The sequence below is a fragment of the Pan paniscus genome, chromosome 14, assembly GCF_029289425.2.
Source record: "Pan paniscus chromosome 14, NHGRI_mPanPan1-v2.0_pri, whole genome shotgun sequence".
NCBI classification, from domain to species: Eukaryota; Metazoa; Chordata; class Mammalia; order Primates; family Hominidae; genus Pan; species Pan paniscus.
In genome coordinates this window covers 18,694,638-18,718,001 of record NC_073263.2, presented here as the reverse complement: position 1 = coordinate 18,718,001, position 23,364 = coordinate 18,694,638, and the positions used below count along the sequence as shown (strand labels likewise).

The 23,364-nt window shown below is 49.6% G+C and overlaps 1 protein-coding gene across 1 annotated transcript in view; it reads left to right on the top strand.

Moving 5' to 3' along the window:
* Positions 1-1,023: 1,023 nt before the first annotated feature.
* LOC100986553 (lysine-specific demethylase PHF2-like) overlaps positions 1,024-23,364 on the top strand; it is a gene marked incomplete at its 3' end in the record, with an annotated part of 113,501 nt that continues 91,160 nt past the window's right edge. Inside the window, 7 exon segments of the mRNA XM_063596036.1 lie at positions 1,024-1,102; positions 1,289-1,448; positions 6,028-6,152; positions 6,257-6,386; positions 7,433-7,593; positions 9,131-9,138; positions 10,994-11,127. Coding sequence (XP_063452106.1) covers positions 1,024-1,102; positions 1,289-1,448; positions 6,028-6,152; positions 6,257-6,386; positions 7,433-7,593; positions 9,131-9,138; positions 10,994-11,127 — 797 coding nt within the window.

The window sequence follows — 23,364 nt, the reverse complement described above, 5'->3', positions numbered from 1 at the left end:
CAGTGTTTTTATGTTCATTTTTTTTTTTTGTTTGCCCTGAGTGAAAACAGTCTGCTTCATGCACATCTGTATCTTCCATTCCAGGTAGCTTGCTGCCCTGACCCCCTCCCATAGCTACATTTTGGGGCTTCCTGGGGGAAATGTCCATCTTTTAATTTACTGGTCAGTTTTATTTGGCCACTCTCGTGTCACTCTTTTTTTTTTTTTTTTTGAGATGGAGTCTCACTCTGTTGCCCTGGCTGGTGTGCAGTGGTGCAGTCTTGGCTCACTGCAAGCTCTGCTTCCCAGGTTCAAACAATTCTCCCACCTCAGCCTCCCAAGTAGCTGGGATTACAGGTATGCACCACTATGCCCTGGCCAATTTGTTTTTTGTATTTTTATTAGAGACAGGGTTTCACCATGTTGGCCATGCTGCTCTGGAACTCCTGACCTCAAGTGATCCGCCCACCTTGTCCTATCAAAGTTCTGGGAATACAGACATGAGCCACGGGCCTGGCCTCATGTCACTTTTAACTAAAACAAAAGTAGAAGGTATCAAAATAAAACAAAGCATTTCCATTTTGCTGGGTTTGCTTCTGGAGAAGTTTATTGATGTCTTAGGTTGTGTTCTTTGATACTCTTCGTCTTCATTCCTCAGATGACTTAAGGCCTGTAGCCCTGCCATCTGCACAGGGGGAGCTCTCTCTTGTTCTAAATCTCCAAGCAGGTTTACAAGGGATCTGGAGGAACTCCAGGGAGGGAATGAGGAAAGAGTGGTCATGGTGTCTGAAGTCTTGGGCATGTCCCAAGACCAGGCTGCTAGGCCTGTGTCTGGGCCTCTTCATGGCCCCCATGAGGATAAGCTGGATTGGTGGCTATGGTGTGGCCTGCAGGAGGGGGCTTCAAGCTGCCTCTGGTGTTTTCTGCCCTCTCAGGCTACCCCTGGTGAAGTGATGGGGACAGCCTGGCTCTGAGACTCTCTCTTCCTTCCCTGTCCTCTGGGTGACAGGGCATTGGTGACCCTCACCCTGGCAGGCCTGCCGGATGGCCCATTCATTGGGTTCTCATAGTGGGGCATATCCAGATGCTGCATCTGGGTCCAGGCTGCAGATGCCTTTCCAGGGTGACATCTCTCTAGCTGTTTTCCTCCTCCCTGCTTTCCTGGTGGACCACATTCCCTACACAGCTGTGCTCCATCTGGCCTAGGTTCCCAGATGTTGAGCAGGGATTCTCCCTAGAGCTTGGCAGATGGAAAGTGTTTGAGGGGGTGCTGAGTGCCTAGGTAATGGTCTGTTTCATCTTGTTTCAGCTGTGTTGGGAGTGGAAGAGGAGGAGGCCCCCAACATCGGCATATACCACTGCCCAAACTATGAGAAAACCCATGTGAAGTCCACCTGTAAGTACCGCAGCCCAAGCGGCCACCTCTTGCTGAAGAGAGCAGCATCCACCCTGCCTGGGCTGCATAGAGGGTGAGGTCTCTGCTGGGCCTGGGCCCTGGGTTGCTGGGGGCAAAACGCCCTGAGTAGTGTCCAGGCCTGGGGGCCCTTCCAGCCTAGCTTACTGTCCCCTGTAGCCTCACTAAGCCCACTGTAGCCCCTCCTGATCAGCTCCCGCTGGCAGAGGCAGCTGCGCCAAGACCCAAAGGGCCTTCCTTCTGAGGCCAGGGGAGAGGCCAAGCCAGCCTGAGTTAGGGGGACACAGACTTGGGGACCTGGATAAATGGTGATGTGGGGGTTTTCCAGGGGTCCCCAGGCTAGCCCGGCCCAGCCAGCCACTGCCACACTGGGGGCCCAGCCTGTCTGTGTTTTCTGGGCACGTGCATTGTGGGTGGGCTCTGTCCTTTCCTCCCTTTCAGCCCCGCCTCATCTCACCCACCTCCTCCTCTGCAGAGAAGCTTGGAGGGCCTGTGTCTTTCCCACACAACCTGCTGTTTGCATATCCTAAGGGCTGAAGCTCCGTATTCTTCTCGGTCCTCTCAGGTGTGGTGGGTTCTGGGGTGTAGGCTTGCCTCACACTATGCAGGTTCATCCAGGTGAGCTGGAGGTTACATGAGCCTTGAGCTCCAAACCTCAGCCCTGGTTGTGGAGGGGGAGTTGTGTGGTGGTCTTCAAGGACTTGGGAGGGGTGTGGCCTGTAGACAGGACAGATGACATGGTTGTGGGTGTGTGTGTGTGTTAATGTGGCCTCTGGGTTCCCCTTCGTTGGAGGGTCTTGGGTGCTCACAGAAGCTGCAGGCTGGACGTGGGCTGTGGCTGGGTCAGCTGATCACATTCCTGCTGACCTGAGCCCTGGACAAAGTGGGGCAGGGAATGCATCTGGCTCCAGATCACAGCCAGTCTGAGTCACTCTCCTTCAAAGGGAGCCCCCTCCCAGTGCTAAGCTGCAAGCTGAAGCACCAGACTCCTGGATCCCTGTGGGATGGGTCTTGTGGAACCAGTGGGGATGGAGGGAGGATGCAGGCAATGGGTGGAAGGGGCCCCAGCACCCCTGTTCTGTGGGCTGAGGCTGGGTCGAGGGAGCCTTGGAGGCCTAGCCTGGCAGCTGGTGGTGCTGGGGTCTGGGGCAGGTTGGGGTCCCACTACTCTGGAGACCTGGCTGCTCTTTCTTGGCCTCTCCCAAGGCCTGAACGCTTCATGCCGGTCCATTGCTGGACAATGGTGGGGGCTTCATGTGTCGAGAACAGATCTCGACCTGATCCCCAGCACAGCCTCAACATGCGGGCAGACACCATGAAATATGCAAGAGGGTGATGAGGAGAAGCTAGTAGCTCTTCCTGAACTTACAGGCTGATGGCTTGCCTGTGGGGAGATTCAGGGATTCCTAAATTGCCTTCTTACCCCTGGTCCCCAGTAGTTGGCTGCATTTATGCTCAGAAAGCATCTGCCTGTGGCAAGCTCATTAACCCATCATCTGGTTACTGCTTGAAAACAGATGATCCTTCCTTTTGGTAGGAAGGATCAGCCCAGCCGGGTGGGGCATCCTCGTGCTGCTGCCACCTTACTGAGCCTACCCAAAAAGCTCAGGGCTGCGCTGTCTTTATGACAGGAATGACATAAGCAGGGCTGAGCTTCCAGTGGGGACCTGGGGCTGCCCCTGTTGGCTTGGGGGTGGGTGTCAGGGCAGAGCAGGGTTGGAGCCAGGACACCTCAGGAGGTGCTTTCCTGGGGGGCAGGTCCCGCTCAGGGCCCCCGAGTGGGGTCTTGGGAGGATGCTGGGGTGGCGCTGCTCTTGTGTGGTTCACGCAGCAGGTACACGTGCGCGTCACTTGGGAAGAGGCTTTCACACTGATAGGGAAGAAAGTGTAGGAAACTCCTGGGCCAGGGGCCTCTTCTCATAGTCAGCATAGGTTTCAAGGGCTCCTTGCTTGGCGTCTCTTGCATGAGCTGGGAATGGGGTAGAGCAGTGGTGTAGTGCTGGGGTCAGGCAGGTTTTGCACCTTGGTGAGCACTCAGTTTCGAGTTGTCTAATGTCTCCAGGCATCCCCAGAAACAGCCCACCTACCATGGGAGTCCTGTGTGCCTGCCTCACCCAGTCCCTGCCCCTGGGCCTGTGGGGAGTTTAGGCAGGGGTGTGGTGTCCCAGCCTGCCCTCGAATGCAGCTAAAACCCCAGTGCGGGCTCCCCTTTCTGTCTTCTATAGCCAACCGCCCAGGGAGGGAGAGACATTCTAGACCAGCAGACAGTGCTGAGGTTGCAGGCGGTGGGACCCCCAGCCCCTGCCTGGCTGTACACATGTGCGTGTGCTTACATATTTGTGCATGTGTATGTGCGTGCATATGTCGCATTCTGTTCAGGCTGCCATAACAAAATACTACAGACTGGAGGGCTTAAGTAATAGAAAATTTATTGCTCACAGTTCTGGAGGCTGGAAGTCCAAGATCAAGGTGCTGGCTGATTCAGTGTGTGGTGAGGGCCTGCTTCTGGTTCATAGACAATGCCTTCTTGCCGTGTCCTCACAATGGTGGAAGGAGGCAGCTCTTTGGGGTCTCTTTTATAAGGACACTAATTCCATTCATGAAGACTTCACCTTCAGGACCTCATTACCTCCCAAACGCCCCACCTCCTAAAACCGTCACCTTAGGGATCATGATTTCAACAGATAAATTTTGGCGGGACAGATATTCAGTTCTCAGCTGTGTGCGTGTGTATGTGTGTATGTGTGTGCATGCACGTGTATCTGCATGCACATGTCTACGTGCTGAGTGTGTTATATAAATTCCGTGAGGCAGATTTTTAGTCGTTATTGAGGGCTATGTGTTCCATCGGGGACAAAGGTACACGGTTCTAGCACCTTCCACCAGTGTGCATGTTGAGATTTGAAGTGAATGTGCACTGTGCCCAGAGCCTGTCTGTGATGCCCCATTTGGTGTTTGCGTTGACTGCAGCCACGCCTTGCACGCCAAGGCACCCTGGGGACAAGAGGGCCTCTCCGTGTCCCTGGAGAAGCTCTGAGCCAGCACTGGGAACCTCTGGAGGCCTTGAGCCTGCCTCCACCTGTCCTGCCCCTGCCACCCTGGCCTGCGGGTGGGGATGGGGGCTGCTCAGGGTTCCCAGAGTTAGCTGTGCCTGAGGCCTGGTTCTCAAGCTTCACCCCTCTTTTTGAAAGCCACGGTGGTGAGGATTGCAGGGTCCCTCCCTGTGCTGTTCCAACATGTCCCTTGAGCTGATTTTGGCCATGGCCTGTGGCAGGGGCCATAGGCCCATAGGTTTACCTGACTGACACTGATTTGGTACAGGGTGGCCCAGGGTACCTGGCCAGGAACTCGGGAAGGCGTCCCCATCTGATGAGGAAGCCTCATAGCAGTTAGAAGCAGCCCTGAGCTGCAGCTTCTGACGTATACACAGTCACTCATCTTATTGAACTGACTTTTCTCATCCCGTCCCGCTCTGTGGAGTTGGGGTGACTGCTCAGCGGCCATCTCCGTGGGTATGCCATTACAGGGACGCTGTCATCATGCTCCCCATGTGGCTCTGGGACAGGGTGCCCTGTGCCAGTGTAGCAGGAAGGGCATTCGGCCTCCTTGCTCCTGTGTACCTTTGCTGGCGACCTTGGCACAGCCCCACGTCTCTGGCCTCAGTTGCTTCATCCGTGAAGTGAGGACCCCGCCCCACGAGAGAAGAGGAACACAGGTGTAGCCGGGGGACCCTGGCCTCAGTGAGCGTCCTCGGACAGGAGTGCGATTGATGACATAGTGACCATGCACACAGGTGACGGGGAGGACGCCCCCACCCTGCCGGCCGTGCTGGGCCCCTGCGGGCTCCCCTCCGTGGCACCCTGTGCCTGTGGGCTGCCTCCTTTTCCTTGGTCTCTTCAGCCAGCACTGAGGCCTCTCCCAGCTGCAGTGTCACTTCTGCTGCATGACCTCAGGGCTGCCTCATGCCCCTGCCTGAGTTGCCACCGTCCTGGGCCTTCATTGCAGCCCCTCCTTGGAGCCCTGCCCACACTTGGTGCTCCTCGCCGGTGATGACCTGAGGGCAGGCAGGGAGCTCTGCTTGGTGCAGAAAGCTCAGCTCTGGAAGTTTCCTCTCTGGGTCCTACTTGGCTCACCCACGCAGTGCACGTAACTGCCTCCATTTCCACGAGGCCCTCCGAGGCAGGGAAGGCACTTTGTGAACTCTGAAGCCCCTCGCTCCCTGGATATCCACTCCCCCGGGTAGCAGCAGGCCCAGCAGGAGGGTGATGGTATTCACAGTCACCAAGGCTTAGGATTGTTGCGGGGGTCAGGAGGGTCTGGGCTGTCATTGGGGGTGTCTTTTTTCCAACTCCTTTACCCTCTGGGCCAAACATCTCAACACACACACTTCTAGGGCCTGCCTTGGCTCCCTGCCCATCTCAGCTCCTAAGAAGCAGGGACTCCCAAGCATCTGTCACTTAGGTGACACCTGCTCCAGCGTCCCCAGCCTTGCACGGAGCCAAGCTATTCAGTGAGTGCTTGCAAACTGCAACAGGAGGGCAGCTTGGAGTTATCTGTGGCCCTGGCATTGCCTGGCTCAGGCTGGCAGCAAGAGGGCAGGAGCATGGGCTGAACTGGGCCTTCTCTGTTGATAGTTACGAAGGCAGATGCATCCACTTCTTCCAAGATGCTCTGAAGCCAAGCAGCCAGTGTGACAAGGATGGGAGACTTCATCTGCCCGCGGACACTCCTCCTGTGTGCCCACTGTGTGCTGGGCCCAGTACTGGGTGCGGGGGGCACACAGGGATGAGCCCAGGGTCTGTTAGGAGCACCAAGCCAGCTTGTGAGCATGTTCGGCCCATGAACAAGCACCTGCCACACCAGGTGGCTTTGCCCTGAGAAAAGGCCCAGAGGAGTCTGGCGCAGACAGTGTGCATGTGCCAACTTACATCCCACAGCCACCCCACAAGGCCGTGCGAGCGTTTCTAGTAAAGATGAGGTACAGAGATGTCAGGTAATTTGCTCAAGGTCACACAGCTAGAAGAGGATTGGGAAAGACAGATTTGAACTCTTTTTATTGCTCATCTGTGGTGCCCCATGCTTCCCTCAGAAGTCCTGGTTTCTGGCCTTGACTCTGTCGGATTTTGCCAAATTTCCATAACGTCCACTTGAATTGCGGGCAGGAAGATTGAACACAATGCGAAGATTCTTTGCAAATAAAAGGTCCCAGCTCCACCCAGCCCTGCTCCTTCGTGTTGGTAGCAGATCCTGCTCAGAGACAGGCATTGTCACTAGGTGGTTGTCAGCTCCCTTTGTCCCCACAACCACTGAGACTCAGGAGGATGACATGGTCTTCTGAGGCCCATGTCCTCTGCACTCCCCGACCCCGCCTTCGTCTGTGAAGGATGGGCACCATACGGGCCCTGCCTGGCTCTGCTCTTGAATTCAGTCCCTTTATGCTCAAGGGTCAGCCTGTGTCAGACTCAGCGAAGCAGCCCCCAAGGAGGCATCTGCGTGCCCCAGTGGCCTCCCTTATCCCAGCTGCTCTTCTCTGCCTGGTCGAATACAAGGCTGGGAGCTAGGGACATAGCAGTGTGGAGAGGAAATTGCTTCCCTCCCCCAGGTACTTGAAGTCCAGTAGGGGTGTGTGCACGTGTATGTACATATGTGTGTGCATGCATGTGTGTGCGTGCATTGTTGCATGGGCACATAGTCCACTAGAGATGTGTGCACATGTGCTCACATGCACATGTAAAAAGTCCAAGATGTCCTTACCTGGTGCCCTGGGAGAAGGTGTGACCTGGGCAGTGTGAGGAAATAGGTGGGGTGGACAGGCCCAACGTCTCCATCTGACACGTGGGGTTCTGGATTCAGCACTGCATCTGCCCTGGCTGCCCTATGGTCCCAGATGCGGCACCGCAGCCAGGCCTCCTCCTGTGACGGTGGAGGTGGGTGGCCAGACCCAGGCTCGCCTCTCCAGCACTGAGGCCCTGTCCACACTTGTTTCTGGTGCAGGAGGCCTCAGTCCTGACGTGGTCTCTGACCTGTGTTTTCCTGCAGTGCTAAAGACATAGTGGCCCATGTGCCGGACAGTCAGCTCACGCTGGGCCACATGGAGGAGCACAGCTTCACCGAGCCCATCCTCATCCCTAAGAAAGACGGGTTGGGCTTGGCTGTCGCGGCCCCCACATTCCATGTAAGCAATGTCGAGAAATACGTGGGTAAGTGCCGTCCCCTTCACAGTGCTCTGGGGCTTGAACTGGGAGTGCTGGGGCACCCACCATTGTGCGTGCTGTTTCCCTGGCCCTGGCTGTGTCCCATGTGTGCCATGAGCAGGGGAGGCTCAATGCTCACTGTACTCTGTTCCCAGTGCTTTTAGATCAGACCCTGTGTCCCACTGAGATGACATGTGACCTGGCAGGTCCCTTGCCCTCCCAGATACTCTGGCTGCAAAGTGGGAGCTGGTCTGGGAGACCCTTTGATTCTGGTAGCTATGAATTGCATTCCTGTGGGTGCTACATGACACCACCACGCCCGGGAGTCCCTGGTGTTGGGGCACATGTCCCCATCCTGGCTGCCTGGCCAGGCACTTGGCCGGATGCCTGGCCTTCCTCATCTGTACTGACCTGCCCCCATGGCACCAGAAGTCTCCTCGTCTGGAATTCCATCTGGGTTCTAGCCAGTGCCATCGCCATCAGCAGTGCCCATTGTATGTCCCCTTGCAGCTCCAGGTCTACTGGGCTCAGGTGGGGCGGGCACTTGTGGGTGCAAGAAGCACCAGTGGGGATGCTATTTGAGAGCCAGTGGCAGGGAGAGGCCAGCACATCTAGCAGTGACCATGATAGGCCAGTGGCCACACGCCCAAGCATGGAGGCCGTGCATGGTTGCAGGGCTTCAAGGTGCTCATGGAGGATGCATGGATGGCCGGCACGGGGAGGGAAAACACTGAATAGGGAAATGCCCAGGACAGGAGCTGGGCAAGCAGGCACACTGGCTTCTTGGTGCTGGGGCTCCGAGATGACTACCCCCACCACTCTGAGCCTCTCTCTCTTTCTCTGGGCACCGCTCGTGAGGTGTGTGCTGGAGATGAAATGAGGTCATCTGTACAAGCCTTTGGGCACATATGGGCACGCATCAGGAGGCCAACAAGTTCAATTTCAGCAGGGGCCTGGGACCACGTCTCTTCTCTCGAGCCACACGGCCACCCTGGGGCCACTGAGACTGGGCTCCCAGACTTGTGGTGAGGAGGAAGAGCGAGCACTGTGGGAGCTGTCAGGCATTTCAGGAAGAGGGGCTAGAAAGGGCTCATCCCGGTACCTGGGGTGGAGGTGTTGGGGGTCCATGCAAAGGGGCTGATTCTGTGGGGTTCTCACTGAGGAGGAGGGCAGGCTGGGCATGGTTTGAGCTGTGGCAATAGCTCTGTGGCTGACCCTGCCCTGAGCCAGGATCCAGCCCCTTGTCTTGCCTGTGCTCGGCTTTGCCGCAGGTTTGCCTGAGTAGAGAGGGGGCCGTGGCCATCTGGTGGGCTTACTGCACGATGCTGGTCTGGCAGCCTTGTGTACCACAGCCGTAATGTTCACACTCGCTGGACCAGTGCTTTTTGTCACCTTCCCAGACCCAGGCATGGTGCACGCAGGATAACAGCTAATACAGGTGAGGGCCTGCTCAGTGTGAGGCATTTTTCTAAGCTCTTCTGATGTGGGAGCTAATTTCCTCCCTCCCACATCTCTGAGAGGTGGGGCCAGCTCTGCCACCAAGGCCCTGAGGTCATCTAATTATGCGGACAGGGCCTGGTTTGTCCCCTGGCCCTGTTCCCTCCGCAGCTGTCCCTGAAGAAGCAGGGAGATGGTTCACAGTTTGTATTGCTTCTATGTCTTTCTTTTTCCTCTTAACTTTTTTTTTGTGATGGAACTTTTTAAACACACACAAAATTAAAGGAACGGTAAGCCCTCATACACCCAACACTGGAAATAAAAACCACCAGCTTTCAGCCGATTTTCTGCCTCCCTACGTTTGTTCTCTTGTAGTATTTTAAAAGAAATTCTGGCCAGGCATGGTAGCTCATGCCTTTAATTCCAGCACTTTAGAAGGCTGAGGTGGGTGGATATCTTGAGGCCAGGAGTTCAAGACCAGCCTGGCCAACATGGCAAGACACTGTCTCTTCTCAAAATACAGAAATTAACCGGGTATAGTGGTGGCACCTGTAGTCCTGACTCCTCGGGAGGCTGAGGCAGGAGAATCACTTGAACCTGGGAGGTGGAGGTTGCAGTGAGCCGAGATCGCAGCACTGCACTCCAGCCTGGGTGACAGAACAAGAGTGCATCTCAAAAAACAACAACAAAAAATCTTTTTACATACATCATTTCACCCATAAAAATTCCATTACATAGCTCTAGCAGACAATTTAAAAAATATGTAATTACAGTTCCATCATCGCACTTGATAATATTAACAATAATTCCTCGGTGGCGTGTAAGACACAGTTTAGTTCTTCTCAATTGCCTCAAAAATGCCTTTCTACATTTGGCTGTGGAATCCAAATGAGACCTCCAATTGCATTTGGTTTTTATGTCTCTGAAGTATCTTTTTTTCTGACAGTGCCATTTCCTTCCATCCTGTTAGTTTGTTGGGGAGAAGGCCATGTTGGCCCTGCAGAATGTCCCACATCCAGGATTTGGTTGCCAGCATCCCCAGTGGTGTCATTGAGCAGGTCCCTCTGTCCCGGGACCTGCTCTAAACTCGTGGTTAGAGGCTTACTTGACTTGCCTTCAGGTTTGTGACAGGACTCCCTCTGGGTGGGTGTGCTTCCACCCGTGGGGAGGCCCGTCATACCTGGCCACACACTTGCAGTGATGCAGACAATGGCAGTGGCCCTGGCACCCACCTCATCTGTTCACACTAATCCCATGACCTTGCGCTTTGTGGTCAGCGCAGCCGTGGAGAACTATTGCAAAGGGTGATTGGCAGTTCTGTCCTTCCTTCTCCCTCTATCAGTCATGAGTCTTTATAAAGAAATTTTCCTCCTCAGCTCATGTGGTTATCCTGAACTTTTCTTTGTCAACTACAGAAAAGGATTTTCCCTTTATTTATCAGTTTGCCAATTATCAGAGTAATGAATTGGTGCCCTACAAATGAAGGGGTTTTGATAGCTTAATTCTTAAAATGTAGGTAGGTCTCATGAACTACTTGGAACATACACTAAAATGTATCTGTTGTTCATCTGAAATTCAGGCAGGCCAGGCGTCCTGTGTTTTCATTTGCTAATCTGGCCACCCTCGCTGAGGCCTGTCACCTGGCCACCTCGCAGCATCACCAGGTCAGAGGAAGAGTGGTCGGGGCACTTCATTGAGCCAAGAGAAAAGCAGGTGGGTGAAGCTGGACGTGCGCACCCAGAGCCTCAGCATGCAGCCCCTGCCGTGTGTGAGGGCAGCCAAGGGTGTGTGCCCACTGGCAGCTCCTGCCGTGTGTGAGGGCAGCCAAGGGTGTGTGCCCACTGGCAGCTCCTGCCGTGTGTGAGGGCAGCCAAGGGTGTGTGCCCATTGTACACATCCTGGCCTCCGGGAGGCTGTACCACCTTCCCAGGGTGCTCAGGCTCCGCCCGCCACCGCCCCATGGCTGGAGCGCAGTGTGGCTGGGACAGATGTCACCAAGCAGAAGGACTGCAAGAGGAAGCTGCAGGAGTTTGTGGACTGTGACTACATCACCAACAGCAAGCGGGTCCTCAACATCACCAACCTTGAGTTCTTCGACACCCAGTGAGCGCCGACACCATGGGGGTGTGGGGGATGGGGTTGGGGCAGGGGCTCTGTGCTGTCCTTGGCAGTCGCCTGAGAAGCACAGGACGAAGGTCTCATAGTCTGGAATACTGCACACGGCACACACTGATTTTTCCTGTTTCTCTCTCTCTCTTAAATTTTTTTCCTGTTTTCTTCCTTTTTCTTAAAGACTGGCCCGCAGCTGTTTTTCTTTTAATGTATGAAGGTGACACATTGTGAACAATTCAAACAAAAATAAGGAGCAAAAAGGCAAAGCTGCCTCTGACCTTGGCCACCCCCATCCCACTCCTCGGAGAGAACCATTGGTAATGGTGTGTGGTTTTTCCCAGAATGCACACACTCATGATGCAGACACATCTATCACACACCCACTTAGGACACAACATCCACGCTTACTCATGAACACACTCCACTCATGACACCAACTTGTAGACACGCTCATGACACACTGACTCATCTACACTCCAACACATGACACATTCATGACACATTCAATCATGGACACACATGACATGCTCACTCATAGATACATCACACACAGTCATGACACACTCATACCTACTCAGACACATGGTGCGCTCACACTCATGGACACACTCACCAGGACATGACACATTCACAACACTCACCCATGGACACACTCATGCCACATTCATAGACACGACACAGTAGCGGACACATGAACACACACATGACACACAGCACTCACCAACACGGTACACTGACATTCATGGAAACACTCGCCAACACACTTGTGACAACACACCGACACACTTGCTCACATGACATGGACGTGATACACTCATGGACATTCACGGATACACCTGTGGACACACTCTTGATACATAGGACTGACATACTCAGACTCATGACATGCTTATGACACACATCCTTGACGCACTGAGACACTCACTGGCACACTCACACTCCCAACACCCTCATCCCTGGCACAGTTACCGACACTTGCACACACCCATGTAGACACCTACACTCACACACGAAATCCTGTATGGGTGGCTGTTGTGAATCGCAGGCTGCCTTTGCATTTCCTTATCTTCCCTGGATATGAGTTGGCTGGATTTGACAGTGACCTCAGGGGTTGCGGGTGCCCTGTTGTCAGCTCTGAAGAGCAGTGGCTGTTACCCAGGTGACACCAGAGGCACCTGGGCTGAATGTGAGAAATAATATCTATGCTCCAGCCCCGCACGTTACAGTCACATGCACGTGGCCAATCTGGAAAGACTTTCCAGTTCCCGGGAAAGGAGTTTCCCTCTCGGGTGGATGATTTTGGGGCCTTCTCATTGTCTTCTGGGGGTGGAGGCCAGCATCAGACCCAGTCTCCCGCCAGGGCCACAGCCAGCGCCTGGGCTCGTTTTGCCCTCTGTGATCCTGTGTGCTCCTCTGTGAAATGGGAGCTGTGACCTGTGGCCCGCAGGTGGTGAGAGAGTGTGGGACATGCCTCACAGAGCATGTTTCCCGCTCCAGGGGACATCAAAAAGGGAGTCCCAGGTTCCCTCACCACCTTCCTGTCCCACCCCCAGAATGTCCAGCTTCGTGGAGCCACCTGACACCATGAAGAAACTGTTCCGGGTAGAAAACTGGCCAGATGATGCATTGCTGGCCAAGCCCAAAGTGAGCAAGTCCTGCCTGCTCTGCGTGAAGGACAGCTACACCGACTTCCACGTCGACTGTGGGGGCGCCTCCGCCTGGTACCACGTGCTCAAGGTGAGCCACACCCCTTGGGGGACTTCGGCTTTGACATGGCCATGACCCATCTGCAAGATGGCCTGCAGTCCCTGGGAGCCCTGACTGTGGCCAAGATGCCACTCCCCAGTGGGCCCCAGACCATCCATCCCTGGAACAGAAGGCCATGGAGACATCGCTAGGTGGAGGGGCAGGGGTGCATGTGGGATCAGAGAACCGCACGAGTGTCTCCTTTTTCTAATGGGATTCAGCCTCAATAACATTTGGGTGAGGGTGCTGGGTGACCGTGCACTTAAGAGGAGAAAGGTGGGTGTTGCGAAGACATCCTGGAAGAGGGGCCAGCCATAGCCAAGGCCTTGCACAGGAGCCAGTGGGCAGGATGGGGGCATCTGAGTGGACAGGGAAGGCTAGGATCCTCATCATCAAGGCCAAGAGAGGGAAGCCAGAAGAAAAATAAGATGTAAATAGCAACAGAAACAAAGGAAACCCTAAGCTTGGGCTTCCCTAGCTGCTAACTGAGCTTCTCCAGACCCGCTGGAGCTGGAGCTGGGGGCGGGTGCGCGTGCTGATCCCACCTCTGGGAGGCCTTGAGCAAGTTACTGGGGCATTCTCGGAACCTGCCTTGGCTTTGCTGTGGTAGGACAGGGGTCTCGCTGCTCCCAGTGCAGAACCCCTCCTGGGGCCTGGCATAAGACTGCTTGGGACACAGTGGCATCATTTGACCCAGCCTGGGATCCAAGTGGCTCTGAAGAGTGGAGCTACCTGGAATGCTTCTGACAGCCAGTTACAGCTTTATTTGCAACCTGGGCACCCACACCATTTGTAGTGCCTCAAAACTATGTAATGTGGGATTATGGGCTTTAGCTCTTGACTATGCTGGGGGCCCAGATACCCAAAACCTTCCTAACACGCACACTTCTGAATTGCAAAGCACCTCTGTCCTCAGTGGTGCAGGCAGGAGTCATGGACCTGGGTAGGGTACTTTTCACATTAGGGCCTATCACTTGCACTCCCACCCTATGTCCTGGCATGGGTGGCTCTGCCAACAGGCTCTCTTGGCAGGGGGAGAAGACCTTCTATCTCATCAGGCTGGCCTCGGTCGACATCTCCTGTATGAGTGCTGGCGGTCTGCCTTTAACCACAGCGAGATGTTCTTTGCTGACCAGGGTAACAAATGCTACAATTGCATCGTGAAGCAGGGCCAGACCCTCTTCATGCCCTCAGGTGAGTGCAGGCAGCTTTGGGGACCGTGTCCTAGGGCTTGCGGGCCCTCGTCAAGGTTACTTCCCTGTCCCTCGGGCCGTGTCCCCACCACGGGATCTGTCTGCATCCCTGGCATGCCTGCTCCCTTGTCCGGAGCTTAACGCCACCCCGGCCCAGTCCCTGCAGAGGGGCCCGCAGTGGAGCTGTCTGGTCAGCATGGGCACTCCTCACCACCGAGGCCACCTTGGAGCTGCACAGTCAGTCAGCCTCTTTCACAGCCTGGCTGGGCTCACTGTGACTGAGCCCATGGCTGGAGACCCAGCTCAGAGAGCCTTGTGTGGGGACAGCAGCCACGGCATCAGAGCCAGTGAGGGAGGAGGGCACTAGCTGCTAATTAAGGCAATATTAGGGGACATTTTGAGTCTGTGCTGGAGGAGAAAGCCCATCATGAGCCGCTGTGTGCCCCTAGATGATGTTAGAACAAATCCTAGATATCCCGCTGTTTCATTAAATATTCCACTATTTCTGAAGGGCTTCCTTCTAAAGTAACACAGCTACAATACTGTTCTCACACCTCAAAAAATGAACAATTTAACAGCAATTCGCTAGTATCGTCAAATAGCCTATTGGTGTTTAGATTTTCACATTGTTTTATAGGGTTTTTTCCCTTCATTTTGAATAAGTATCAAACAGAGGCCTTCACGTTTTAATGATTTATAAGCTTCAGAATCTTCTGTAATCTCTGGGTCCCTCCTCTCTCCGTCGGCTTCCTCACAGTCACAGCTATTTAGGAAAGAGCTGTGAATTTCCCAGGATCTGGCCCAGGCTCCGTCTCCGAGGATAACCTGGGGTCCAGTCCCAGCTCTGGGGGCGATGCAGCTGCCCCGGCCTTGTCTGCTGCCCCTGAGTGTGGTTGGGAGGCCGGGTGGCTGGACACAGGCTGGGGCTTCCTCTCTCTGAGTACTGCGCTCATGTGGCTCGAGAGAGTCTCCTCAGCTCTGGGCCTCGGTTTCCCTGTCTGTGTGGTGCAGGGCTGGACTGACTAGTCTGTGCCGCCTCAGACACAGCCTTTCCGCCAACCCCCTTCCTTGGAGCCTGGGGTGGGGCCAGGGCCAGAGAGGCCCAGGCTGCTGGTGAAGCTGCAGAGGTGGACAGGACACCAAGGCACAGGCGGGCAGGAGCTGGAGCCTGGGCTGGGCTGGGGAAGGCCTGTGCTGGTCTCTGCCACTCTCTGATCTGGAGCCATGAGAAGCCCGTTCATGGGAGCGAGGTCGGGTGCCAGCCACTCCTGCCTCTCTCTGAGACTGGATCTGTGCCATGCTCACTCCTGTGGACTGCCTGGCCCTCGTGGGACATCTCCACAGCCTGAGCATGCAGATGCAGAGGAGCATGCAGATCCTGAGCATGCAGATGCAGAGGAGATGCAGAGGAGCATGCAGATCCTGAGCATGCAGATGCAGTGCCTGCCTTGCTGTCTGCCCTCAGGTTCTGTGGGGCAGCGTCCTCCCTCTAGTGGGGTCGGTGCTGGACACCTTGGGCCGAGCACTGACTCAGCCTGCCTGTGGGTGACCTGGACATGACCGTCAGTCTTGGTGGGCCTCTTCGTGATGTGGAGGGAAGGAGGAGATGGGCTCTGGGGTCGTGCAGGCTGGCCCCTCTAGAGACCTGGCTGCTGGACAGTCATAGTCGCCCTTGGTGGGGTTGGGGTTGCTTAAAATCCTGCTTTCTTCTCTTCTCAGGCACTGACAGAGCTCTCGTGGGCCCTGAGCCCTACAGCCTCACAGGGCGGTTGTCCCCTGGTCCACCTCAGCTATGCAGAGCCCAGTGGGGAAGCCTGAGCTGGTGTGTCTGGGGCCTGGACCCACCCCCATCGTCGCCTGCTTGATGGTCAGTGCACTGAGAATGGCTCTTTGGTGGCTTCCAGAGCATATGAAGTTGAAAAGAGGTTGAAACTAGGCAGGCTGACTCAGTTTCCCAACTTCAAAACTGCCTGCTGGTACATGGGGAAGCACCTGCAGAGGCGTTCAAAGGTACTGGTTGCTGCAGGGTGGGCGTCCAAGCCTGGGGCTCTTGGTTATGGGGGAGGCCAGACTTGGCTCAGGGCTGGCTGACTGGGTGTGAGTGCCACCTTCCTGTGGCCTGAACAATTCCTCTTGGGACTCAGCCTCCTGGCCCTGAGTTTCCCCATCTGTATAACGTAGGGCTGGATTGAACAGGCTGAGCCTCTCTTTCTGATTGGACTGTCCCTTGTTGTAGAATGAACAGTGGGCTGCGGGTTGAGAGGGGTGAGTGTGCGAGGCCTCGGTGCAGGTATCAGTCACACCTGTTCCACTCTTCACACTTGCCTCCATTGGGAATGTGGGGCCCTGGCTCTGTCACCAGCTGAGGAATGGGTGTGAGTGGGCTCTGGGTCCACCTAGGACCCCTCAGGGCCGTGACAGCTGGACCATGAGGCAGGCTTGTGGCTCGGTCCTGGCCTTCTGTGGAGGCACTGTGGCATCCCTGGGCCGCCCCTTCTGTCCCAGGTCCTGCCTGGCCACACCCTCAGACATGAGAGCAGGTGGCTTCCTGCAGCCACCACCCTGTTCAGGTCTCCAGACTCTGCCCAGCAGCATGAGGAAACTTGCAGGAGGGTTTGCATTTATGTGTGATTTTCTTTCTCACTGTGCCCTTCATCAGAAGTTGCTCTTTTTTGGTTCTGATAGCGGCCAAGAGCTCTTTCATCCATAACCCTTTGCATTCTGGCCCTAGTTTGAGAAGGAGAAATGGTCCTTAGTCATGGCTGGCCAGGTTTCAGTAAGATTCTCCCATTGCTGCCTAAATGTGGAGCCCTGCAAGTAAGTTTTAATCTTTATTATTTAGGGAGTATATTACTTTGGAGACAGACTAAGCTCTTGTAGCAATATGACACCAAAATACAATGTCTTAATAAAAGCACTTTATTTCTCTGTTCAGTAACAGTGTGCAGCTGAGGGATCCAGGCCGGTGGGAAGCTCTGCTCCATGTCTTCTCCCAGACACCCATATTCAGTGGCTCTTACTCCCATACATGCTCAACATATGGCCTCTGTACCTGGTTCCATGGGAACTACAATGATGTTATTTTCCAAGCAACTTCAAAGAGGCGAGGAAGTGCCGGCAAGTCTGATCTTTAAAATTGTGACTAAATAGTAGTGTGGCTATAGAATTTATTGTCTAAACCCGAGCAACTTTGAGGGGAAAAGGGGAGTGCTAAACGTACTTATATACTTTTTGAAATATTTATTAATTATTAGCTGATAATTTATTTTTATTGTATCGGTAGATCTAAATTGTTCTAAAGCAAATTATAAAATAGTTTTAAAAATAGCTTATATTTGTATGCCTACTGCCACAGAAAGGAAACTGTTGGCTGTGTTGTGTGCATCCAGAGAGGATTAAGAATAGAGAGATTGGTTATGTTACTGGACGTCGTTCAGATACAAGCTTCTGTTACAGTGAGAACCCTTCTTGCTGTGCCCACACAGATGTCTCATGTGCTATGAGAGGAAATCAAGGGAGAGTCTGGAAGTGCGGAAACCATCAAGGCCTACCTTAATGCAACCATTAATAACGTGGTTAAAAGTGAAAAATTCTGGGAAAAATCCTAAACTAGATAGGATGATAGACTGATAGGAAACCCAGTTTTTTTTAGTTGGATAATTATATATCCCGATAAATCTCAAGGAACAATTCCAAAAGAACAAGAAAGTGAGAGCTAAACTTGTATCATGGGAATTCATTGTAAGTATTAAAGACATACGCGAACTTTGAAACTTTAACAGTTTTGAGATAGAGAAGAATATAATCATGACATTGTTATACAGAATATGTTCTTTATAATAAAATGTCTTTAATATTCAGGAAATTTATTTCTGTGTATTATGTGAAATAAGTAGAACTTTTTTAAAGGTAAAAATTTCAAGCCTCAAGCTCTGTTATTTAAGCCAGGATGATGAGAATGATTCAACACAAACACTGAGTAACTATCCAAATTGAATATGAAGAATTGTGTGGCAGTTATAAGCATAACTAAATCATGAAACTGGATTTAAGAAATATCGGTGTGCAGCAAAGGGTAAACATTCAAATAGTAGAGAAATTTGGGAAACTTCAAATTTTGGGTGGAGGCAAGGACGATAAGTAGGACAAGAATAATTATCTAGGGAGGCTGGAGGAAAACTAAGAGAATATGGTGTCTGAAGAAAAGAAAAAATTTCTTCACATTAAATGAAATAACTTTATTTTCTTGTTTTTTGATGTGAAGAAACTGGTAGAGGAATTAAGAAATTTCAGATGCAGAAAAAGAAGAGCATTGCTGGAATGATAGGCATGAGTAGATAACAGGTGTGATGGTTAATATTGTCACCTTGATTAGATTGAAGGATGCAAAGTATTGTTCCAGGATGTGTCTGTGAGCGTGTCACCAAAGGAGGTTAACAGTTGAGTCAGTGAACTGGGAGATGTAGACCCACCCTCAGTCTGGGCGGGCACCCTCTAATCAGCTGCCAACACAGCTAGGATAAAAGCAGGCAGAGGAACATGGAAGGGCTAGACTGGCTAAGTCTTTTGGCCTTCATCCTTCTCCCATGCTGGATGTTTCCTGCCCTCAAACATCAAACTCCAAGTTCTTCAGCTCTTGGACTCTTGGACCTACACCAGTGGTTTGCGAGGGGCTCTCGGACCTTGGGCCACAGACTGAAGGCTGCACTTTTGGCTTCCCTACTTTTGAGGTTTTGAGACTTGGACTGGCTTCCTTTCTCCTCAGTTTGCAGACGGCCTGTCGTGGGACTTCACCTTGTGATTGTGTGAGTTAATACTCTTTAATAACTCCTTTTATATATACATTGCCTATTAGTCCTGTCCCTCTAGAGAATCCTGACTAATAAAACAAGAGGCAGGCCTTAGTCATAGTAAGAGGGGTGGACGTTATTTAGAAGCAAAGACAGTTCACCCATATGGAAAAGAGAGAGAACAGAATGTAGGTATGGATTTATGAAGGTGAGCAGATGTAGTGACTGGAGACTTTGAAGTTCTTGGCAAATTACCACTTTTTTTACAAGTGAAATAGAAAACAAAGTCATCAGCAAAGAGTGAAAATGGGAAGGAGAGAAAATAAACATGAAGTGTTACTCTGGGAAAGGATGAAAGTGAATGGAGCAGGGAATATTATTTTTTTCTAGGAAATATAAAGACATGAGCTTTGTGATCATGAATTTCAGTTGAAACAAATCAACCTGATTCCCTCTTACTCTATTTTAAATTTTAGTTTTATTTATTAAGAAATCTGAACATAGTATCCATAATTACAGTATTGTACAGAAGAGTTTCACTGCCCTAGAATTCCTTTGTGCTCCACCTGCTTATCCCTCTGTCCCCAGTTACTCCTGGCAACCATTGATTTTTTTTAACTGTCTTCATACTTTTGCCTTTCCCAGAATGTCATGTAGCTGGAGTCATACAGTATGTAGCATTTTCTGATTGGCTTCACTCAGATAGAAACACGTAATTGAGATTCCTTTATTTCTTTTTATGGCTTGACAGGTCATTACTTTTTAATGCTGAATAATATTTTATTATTTGGATATATTAGTTTATCCATTTACCTAATTAAGGATACCTGGGTTACTCCCAAGTTTGGCAATTATTAAGCTACTATAAACATTCTTGTGTAGGTTTTTGTGTGGACATGCTGTCACCTTCTTTGTGTAAATACTAAGGAGCATGATTGCTAGATTATATGAGAAGAGTTTGCTTCGTTTTGTAAAAAGCTGACAAATTGTCTTCCTAAGCGGCGTAGCATTTGCATTCCTACCAGCATCACCAGCATTTGGTGCTGTCTGCCTTTCCTATTCATCAGGCTCCATCTTCATAATTTTTCTGCACTTAAACTTTTAAAATAAAAGTCGTCATTTCATCCCCTGCTTCATTTCTTAAACATCCTTTAATGAGTACCTTAAAGTCAGAAATCTCCAGAAAATGAAAGTGTTAACCATATATTGAGAGCTAAAGACTGCAGAGCAAAGGGGTGATACTAAATTGGTGATGATTTAAAACCTCAGTTGAAAAATTCTTATAGCTAAAGAAGAGGTATGATATTTTCATATATATTTCCTTCTCTTTCACATGTGTAAACTTAAGATAGTCTGGAGTATTGTATTCTTGGGAAAATCAGAGCTGTTCAAAAAATTGTTGTTTATAATGTTTAGAAATTTAGACCTAACATTTTCATGGTAATTAGACTAGAGTAGACTTAGCTAAACAGAGCCATTTATTAGCCTTTTGTACATACTGCTTTAGACAGATATATTAGATAATAAAATGCTGAAGGAAAATAAAATAGTGTAAAACTACTTTGAGGAAGTATCCAAGAAAATAAGATAATTGTGGCATTTCTACTATCTACACTCAATTTAGAATAATAATAGGGTAATAAACATCACTGGTAGGTAAACCCACTGTGATAAGAAGCATGAAAGTATAGGTAGCAAATTTCAGTGAAGAATATTAACATTCATTAATGAGCTCATACAATCAAATGCTTAAAACCAAAGTACTTCAGTATCTCAGAGATTTAAAGGATTTTTTTGTGTGTGTTTTGTTTTGCTTTGCTTCTTGCCAGCAGCCTTCTTCTTATTAATATAACAGTAAGAGGCCAGTGAAAATTCATATGAATAATTTTGTAAACAGACATTTTATAGAGCTACATATCAACGTTCATAATTTATTATTGTAAATTATTCACCAAAATGAAAATCTAAAAAAGGGTGATTTGAAAGGAAGGAAATATTAAGGGAAGTAGAATAAGTATTTACCTAAGTCATAAATTAGATGAAAAATATTTGCAACGAGTAGGAGTTCCTCAGACATTTCCCAACAGGAACAAAATGGGTATACAGTGTGGATGGTAAGAATGGTTACCGCCTGCTTGTGTACCTTTTGGAAAGCACAATACGGGGAATGTAGTAGCTCGGTTTAGAGCATATGAATGTCTATCTCTTTCTAAAAGTGCATAGAGGAGTTTGGGAACTGATTTTCCAAGACAATCAAGCACAAAGCAAAAAGTATGTATGTAGAAGTCATAGTACTGGATTTTCGTTCTTATTTCATCATTTAACTGTACAAGACTCCAGCAGCTAACTGAACTTGTGCAACTTCATCCTCTCATCTGCAAGTATGAATATTAATAACTATTTCACCAAGGTGTAAGAATCAGTGTATTAGCATACATAATGGGACTTGGGCAATGTTTGAAATATAGAAAATGCTCAATAAATGAGACATACTATCTTATTAAACTCTGACCATCGGCCATAGATAAGTGGATGTTCTCTCAAGGGTTAGAGAAATTCTGCATCATTGTGGGCTTTTAAAAATTATTAACTTACTTAATAAGTTATTTTAAATTTTATTTTAATAAACTATATACTTATGTATATATGCACACATATACATAAGTGTGTGTATATATACACATATACACACACATATACACACACATATGTATACATACATATATATGTATACATACATATATTATTCAGGGCTCTCCAGAGAAATAGAATCAATAGGACACACAGAAATATATAAGGAGAGACGCATGATGGGAATCAGCTCACATTTATTATTGTGGAGGCCCACAAGTCCAATATTCTGCTGTCTGTGAGCTGGAGAACCCATCCTCTGCTTTTTGTTCTATTGGAGCAGCCCCTAATGAATTGAATGATGCCCACAAACAATGGTGAGAGTGGACCTCTTTTGCTCCTGATTGCTTACTACAGGTTCAAATGCTAATACGGAAACATCTTCACAGACACTCTCAGAAAGATTGTTTCCCCAGCTATCTGGGCACTCCTTAACCCAGTCAAGGTGACACATGAAATTAACCCTCAGGCCAGCACAGAGGCTCACACCTGTAATTCCAACACTTTGAAAGGCTAAAGTAGAAGACTTACTTGTGGCCAGGAGCAAAGAATAGCCAGGGCAACATGATGAGATGCTGTCTCTACCAAAAAGAAAAAACAAACACACACACAACTGGGCATGGTGGTACACAACTGTAGCCCCATCTACTCAGGAGGCTGAAGTGGGAGGATATCTTGAGTTCAGGAGTTTGAGGTGACAGTGAGCTGTGATGACACCACTGCACTCCAGCCTGGGTGACAGAGAGACTCTCTGAATTTAAAAAAATTAACCATGATATAATTCAACATAATATGTTGAATGATGTATATTCAACATTGTACCATTTAAACTAATATAATGCTTGTTGTGCATGTATCACCTCAGGAACTTTCCATGTAATTCCTTAATTTTAAATTATTTCTGATTATTTTATTCCCTAGCTGTAAGATCCTCCTTATAAGATTATGAGAGATTTGGATAGAAATTTGGTTTCATCTCCAACAATTTATAGCACAGATTTGTCTTGTAAATAAAATCCAACCAGTAAAGACATAAAACAAGTTAAAATATTAGCTTTATTGTAAACTGAAAATGAAAATTTAATCAGTAATATTTTGAATCATGTGCATTTTACTTTCTTTTAGTAACAATCCCTGGAATTAAAAAGAATCATGCATGGCTCAGTTGTTTAAATGACAAGAGAAGCGACATTTGTTAAAACCCTTTTTACATTTAATAATGTTTGTTACTATGATATAAAAAATTATGTTTGCAGTTACTTATTAGTTTCTTTAATTGTATCCTGGCAGAAATCCGACAATTCTTTAATCATGAATTGAAAAACATAGCACTTACAGAAGGTGATAATATTTAGACATTGAAAGATACATGGAATAAAAAAGCAAAAAAAATACATCTTCATTAGACTCATTGCAATATAATTCTTTTGCTTTTTAATACTATATTAAATATTAAACTTTTCAGTTTGTGTTATAATGTTTAGAGCTGTATCAGAATCTACTTGTATGGTTTGAAATACTCAATTTTGTAAAACAACAACAAAATAACTCATTGAATAAATCCCAGTTTGATGCTAGGTTAGACAGAGAAAAAATATGTATCTGTATACTTCATTCTTCTGGCATTCAGTATAGACTTTTGGCTGCTTCAACTATAAAGGACATCCAAAGAATGGCTTTCATGACAGCAGATTTGGCCTTTTCACATTTAACTCACATTTTGGAATAATGCACTTGCAAGATTAAAGCTGTCTGTGACTTAAAAAAAATCTAATATGTCTTTGGTGGTTAAAATCATTTGGATGTAATAAAAGGTTTTATCAAATAATTTGACAAATAATTGTCAAAATCTAACAGTAAATATAAGT